Source organism: Trypanosoma rangeli (assembly GCF_003719475.1).
Source record: "Trypanosoma rangeli strain AM80 chromosome Unknown Tra_15.4_contig_00642, whole genome shotgun sequence".
Lineage (NCBI taxonomy): Eukaryota > Euglenozoa > Kinetoplastea > Trypanosomatida > Trypanosomatidae > Trypanosoma > Trypanosoma rangeli.
Window position 1 is genome coordinate 1 of NW_021706392.1, and position 6,072 is coordinate 6,072.

At 51.4% G+C, this 6,072-nt stretch overlaps 3 protein-coding genes across 3 annotated transcripts, besides 3 other annotated features; all 3 read left to right on the forward strand.

The window, feature by feature from the left end:
• Window positions 1-1,108, forward strand: TraAM80_09652 (DNA polymerase kappa; the record flags this gene model as incomplete). Its single annotated transcript, XM_029386322.1, has 1 exon — window positions 1-1,108. A coding segment is annotated over one exon (1,108 nt), but the record flags the coding sequence as incomplete, so codon positions are not given.
• Window positions 1,109-1,280: 172 nt separating this feature from the next.
• Window positions 1,281-1,332: a microsatellite.
• A 474-nt stretch (window positions 1,333-1,806) lies between these two features.
• Window positions 1,807-1,835: a microsatellite.
• A 165-nt stretch (window positions 1,836-2,000) lies between these two features.
• Window positions 2,001-3,611, forward strand: TraAM80_09653 (DNA-directed DNA polymerase; the record flags this gene model as incomplete). The annotated part of the gene is made up of 1 exon (XM_029386323.1): window positions 2,001-3,611. One exon carries the CDS (start codon window positions 2,001-2,003, stop codon window positions 3,609-3,611), a length of 1,611 nt encoding a protein of 536 aa, XP_029233807.1.
• A 248-nt stretch (window positions 3,612-3,859) lies between these two features.
• Window positions 3,860-3,892: a microsatellite.
• Window positions 3,893-4,137: 245 nt separating this feature from the next.
• TraAM80_09654 (uncharacterized protein) lies at window positions 4,138-5,547 on the forward strand (the record flags this gene model as incomplete). The annotated part of the gene is made up of 1 exon (XM_029386324.1): window positions 4,138-5,547. One exon carries the CDS (start codon window positions 4,138-4,140, stop codon window positions 5,545-5,547), a length of 1,410 nt encoding a protein of 469 aa, XP_029233808.1.
• Between the last annotated feature and the right edge of the window lie 525 nt (window positions 5,548-6,072).

Sequence of the window (6,072 nt, forward strand, 5' to 3'; positions counted from 1 at the left end):
AGGGAGCCTCGATATGCTGTCTACGACCAACTACGTAGCGCGACGATACGGTGTGCGCTCCGGGATGCCAGGGTATATTGGCAGGAAGCTGTGCCCCTCACTCGTCATTGTGCCAACCGACTTTGACGCGTACCGTGCGGAGAGCGCCGTGGTGCGGGGAATTGCGGCCGAGTACGACCCCAACTTCACTAGCGTGGGCCTTGACGAGCTGACGATGGAGGTGACGGCGTACCTGCGGGCTCACCCTAGCATGACTGCGGCGGATGTTGCGTCCGAGTTCCGCGCGCGTGTGTTCGCGGAGACGCAGCTGACTGCCAGTGCAGGGATTGGCCCGACGGCGACACTGTCCAAGATTGCGAGCAACTACAAGAAACCGAACGGCCAGCACGAGCTGCAGCTTCGGACGCGCGAGGATGTGATGGACTTTATGAAGAACCTTCCGGTGCGAACCGTGCCTGGGATTGGCCTTGTGCAGGAGGCCGCTTTAGGTGCCCTGGGTATCCGCACCTGTGGCTCACTGTTAAGGCAGAAAACGAAGCTGTGTTTTTTGTTTCCGGAGAAAACGTTTCGATTTTATCTTTCGTCGGGACTTGGGGTGGTGACGAGCCACGCGGACCGCATGCGAAACGATAGGGCACAAAAAACCATAGGCCATGAAATCACCTTTAAGCGTCGTTTGAAGAGCGAGGCGGAGTTGAAGCAACTTGTGCGGAAGGTTCTTGTGATGGCGCACACCACCCTGCTGCACCGACGTGAGACGGCGCGACACGTCATGCTGCACCTGAAGAGACGTTCCTTTGAGGGTCATCAGTATGGTGCGACCTTGACGGAGGCTACGGATGATTTTGGCGCTCTATGGGAAGCGACGCATGACCTCCTCCAGCCCCATCTTGTTATGTTTAACGACTTTAGACTGGTGGGTGTGCGACTAGGGAAACTGCGCTTGATATCTGAACTGCGGCAGATACAAAATGACTTGAGTAGGCGTTTTCCTGCACGTGCCAATGCTTGTCTGCTTTCAGCTGAGCAGAGTCTTAAAAGGCTCGGCAGTGCACACGTGTTGCGACCTCCATCTAAGAAGATGAAGCGGGTCATGATCTCCGTCTAGGAATGTTTTTTCCCTGAATTGATGGAGTTCACCTGTGGTTGCTGCTTTCAAATTAGGAGGTTGTGAGAGTGTACCGTGCAACTCCTTTCCCCGCTTCCACTCCTGCTTTTTCTACTGTTTTTCTTCTTCACACACCGGCGCACACTTCACTTGACTACCCGTTTAGAAACACTTTTTTTTTTTGTTGTTGTTGTTTGGTTTGCTTTGTTTTTTTTTTTTTTTTTGAGTAGAGGGACGTAGAGCCTCCCCGCGAGATTTTCTCTGGGTGTTTTTACTTTTCCGTTTTTTGTGCCAGTTACGGTGTACTTTTATGTTTCTATGCTTTTCTGTATGCTCGGTGTAAGCTCCCTGTCTCTCTGAGGGTTGCCTCTGACGTGGCGTGTATAGCTTTGCCTCCATTTCTTGTGGCTGGCTTGTGCTGTTGGTTGTTATGGGTCTTAAAGAAAAAAAATATGTTACTTTTTTTTTTTGGTGATTTTTATTTTCTCTGTCTCATACCGTTGCAACAAGTTTGGGTGGCTGGGTGCAAGGGATAACACATAACATCGGGGGGTTTTATCTCTTTCTTCTTATCGTTGTTGCTTTGACAGTGAGAGGCCCGTGGGCGCACTTGACTGCGCCTCCAATGTGTTCAACAACGACGGAAGTATATAAATCTGTATGTACAAATACGTAAATGAGTATTACTCTTCTTTTTGGTTTGTACGTGTGTGTGCGTGTGCGTGTGCCCTTCAGCCCCATGTCGTTTGTGTTTCTTTCATATTCTTTACATTTGAGCTGCCGTTTCTTTTTTAAATATATATACATTGCGTGTGTGTGCCTTGCATAGTTGGGGTTTGTCTTCCGCTGGGCCTCCGTGATCTTCCGTTGCAGTGATACGTGTGCCGCGGGGATGTCATTTACATCCTGCGTCCGTTATGGCTCGTCCTTGGCGGTGGCGTTAAGTGGAACTCGGCGACTCCAGCCGCCGTGCTGTACACTTCAAAGGGGTATGCTGCAGATGTCGTGTCTCGTGGGCGCCCAGCGTTTCTGTGCCGTATGCTGTACGCGTCGGCGACTCCAACGGACAAGGCGCGACGCAGATGTGCTGACCGCTGTGACGACGAAAAAGCGGGAAGCAGGAGAGGCGGAGTGCGGAGGGATGGACCTTGACATGGAGCTTGAGCCGGTGGACTTGAAGAAGTTGGCACTGCCGCTGCACTTGATGGAGACTATTCCGCCTGCCGTTGTTGCCAACATCGTGGCGAAAGACAAAACAATTGTGTTCTCGCCCCATCGGAAGCAAAAGGATGTGTCGCGCCGCCTGTTTCGGATGAAGCACCGGTACAGCATTCAACCTCTCGGAATGGTTCTGCACTTTCGCTTTTTTGCGTTACATGGCGATAAACAGGATGGAGTAACAAGGTTGGCGGACATCACACCGGACCACTTTCACCGCATCAAAGAGAAGCTGCGAACGTTTACACGATTCATCGTCCTGGATGAGCGTTGGCCGCTGGAGGTATCTGTGGAGGTAACCCCCATCATGCAGCGCTCGCCCACTGAAATAAAGTCTATAGAGGATGTGGTACACATGCTAAGTCGTGTTATGGCAGAGGAACTTCACGTTGGGGCGTGGTGTGGCATCTCATCCACGCCTATTCTTGCCAAAATGGCTTGCGAGGCGAGCCAGAAGCAGCACCCGCAGGATCCAAAGGCCGCTGTGTCGGGAGGCATTCTGTGTAGCGAGCGCTATGACCTTCCTACTCACGAAGCCGTGGAGAAATTTGTAGCGAATATTCCACTTAGCGATGTTCCCGTCATGGGCAAGGCACAGGTTGAGCTTTTAAAGAGTGTGTACGGCATCAGAACCTGTGGCGATATCTTGGCGCAGGACGAACGTCTTGGTTTCACTTTCTCCCAGCAGACAATGGAATTTTTCCTCTCAGTTGCTTATGGCGTCATGCGTGTAGAGAGTGAGATTGGCACAACCCTGCGACAGAAGGGCGCACGGTGCAAGTCTGCCCAGGTTCGCCGGGAATCACGGTATGGCCGTGTTATCTCCGAGGAGCAGTTCATTAAAACTGTCCTAGCGGTTTTTGACACCGTTCACAGGGATCTTCTTCTTTACGACTTTGTAGCCGGTCGCATTTCCCTCGATACACGGAGATTTGCTCCACGTGTCTTTTGGGTTACGGAGGAGTTCGAAGATGTCACGCCTCGCACCAACAATCGCGAACGTTTACAAGAGGCAGTGCTACGGCTTGCCAAGCGGTTTGCCCCGCGGCGCACGAAGGAGATGCTGGATATGTACATCCTCTCCATACATCTAAGCGACGTACGCACGTGGACCGAGGAGTACGAGGGTGGGACCCACGCCAGCTGTAGGGCGAGACGAGGTTCTACAGTGAGAAAAACTGCTCCCGTGCCTCCGTCGGAGAAGAAAAGTAAAATGCGGTTGCAAAGTTCAATGACACGAAAAGATGACGCCAACAAACCTCGAGGCATCAAGATTCTGATGTAAGCGTTGCCTCTTTTTTACACGGAATGCACTTTCGGCCGCCTCAGGCAAATTATAACATACATTTATTTAATAATATGTAAAAAGGACAACGAAGAAAGGGGGGAGAAGGTAGATTATTATTTATCTTTTCATAGTTGATCTGTTGGGCCCCTGTAGGCTCAAGAAGATGATGCCATTTTTTGCGTTTTTTCCTTTTTATTCTTTGACAGGGAGTACTGTGTGTATGTGTAATGTACCTTTTGGTGCGCTTTTTCATTCTCATTGTTTTTTTTTTTTTTTTTGTCATGTGTCTTGTTGTTGTCAGGATGGTGGTGCTTCTGTCCGCTGGTGGTGATGGGAGTGTTGTGTGATGAGTTTTTTTTTTGGGGGAAGCGAGGGAGCAAACCTCGTTTCTCCTGTCAGTTATTGCTTTCCGTCACATGTTTTTATTATTTATTTATTTCTCTTGCTCTTTATGTGTGTGTGTTTTTTATATTTTCACGCACCCCTTACCTCCGGTGGGTAGCTGTTAGCGGCGGGAGTGAAGATGTGGCGTCTCCAATGTGCCTTACACGGCCTGCCGTTAGCGGAGTGCCATCACACGGACGCTGGAAGGAGAAAGCATGTCTTGGAACGTCCTTACTGTGGCACTGCTTCCCTCGTACTCGACGTGGATCATGGCAGCGGTCAGTGTCGTGACATGTGCCTCCTTGAAGCATCTCTTGGGCCTGATGGAAAGCTACTAGCATTACACATTGAGGAGGAGCGAGCAGAAGTGCGGGAGGCGCGGCCGTTTACGTCAAGTACGGCTTTACCTCACGTGAACGGGCACGCGGCGCAGTTGCGTCTTGTCTTGTCGGCGGATCTGCAAGGTGCGTGCTGCGAGGAGGCTGGAGAAAACGTCTCATTGCAAAAAAATTCGCCGGCTTACTTGCACACGAGTTCCTGGCGCTATGTTAACTCAGCAGCGCTACTGCCCAATGAAAACGATGAGCCCTTGCTGCGGCTGCGACGTTACGACGACTTTGATCCCACAGTATCCGTTCTGTCACACGACGCCGTGTACCAGCTTCAGTTGGACCCATTGGAGAGAACCAACTTCTGTGGTTTTGGTCGCACCGTCATCAACGCCACGTCAATGGACTGCTGGGGACCACACTCCGTTGTGGTCGGCTTCTCCTCCGGGGAAGTTTCTCTTATGGACTGGCGCGATCCGAGCGGGGGTCCAATGGTAAGTGCGTATACCCCCCAGACAACTTCGACATGTCGAACGGCTCGGGGGCGATTTGGCGCGACTCCACCACACGCTGGTATCATGTCATGCTGTGCCTTGGAGGATAGCTTCCGTGTTGTCTGTGGCCTTGGTGATCCTTGCGGAACCGTTGTTGTGACGGACTTGCGCAAGGCGGTGACGGCATCTCACGTGACGAGGAAGCATGGACGACGTTCAGCAGCGGAGGACGCGTGGAGGGCAGTGATTGCTGGCAGCGTCTCCATACCTACCTCTTACCCCATAAGCGATATGAGGCACTGCCGCGCGAATTTTGGAAAGATAGGCATGGTGGATACCGGTGGCACAAGTCTCCTGACGACTATTCAAGCGTTGGAGGCTGGGTTGATTAGTGTACGAGGGAAGCGGGATGATGCCTCGAAGAAAGACATCTTACCGTTTCATGCCGGGCCTCGTGTTCACAGTGAGAGTAGTGGAACACTCACGCACTCTCGATCCTTGCGGTGCGACGTTTCCTCAGAGGGTCGCTTCCTGGTAAGTACAAGAGTTGAAAAAGGTTCCATCGCACTCCTACAACACCGAGAGCAACGAAACAGGCTCACGCTAAACGCTGCGGCACATGAACAACTCGGCGAAGAAACCTTTGCTTCAGTGGCTTTTATGGGTTCGATTGTCTGCGCGCAAACGGATCGTGGAAGCGCACTCTGCACCACACTCCACCCATGATAGTAACATGGTAATGGTACGAGTAGAGTGAATGATGCACGAATCCCTAGCCAGTGGTGCACTCGGTGTGTCTTTTTGTTTATGGCGTCTTGCGGTCTCATGGCGACTATATTTTCAGCTCGCCCTTGGATCACAATTATTTCTTCTTCACTGCACCGTCCCAGGAAGAAACTCTCCTGTGTTGCAGGAAACTTGTGACAAACCCAGTGTTTTTTGGTGAAGGCACTTGTGTGGCGGCGTGTTTCTTCTGAGGTATTGTTATTGAGTTGTATCCACTGATTTTTATTTTTCTCTTTTCTTCTTGCGGCACATCAAGGGGCGTCACACCCACAGAATCTAAAATACACAACTGTTTCTACGATGGAATTGCGGGCAAAAACGGTGCCGGCAGTGCCACTTCACACTGCTATTTTGCTGCAGCAGCTGCTTCTTCTTGCGACGATGTATTGCGCCGTTGGGTGTATTGCCGCCAATGAATCGAGTCGCGGCTCTGCAATCGACGAAGTAGCGCAGAAATACGGCCCG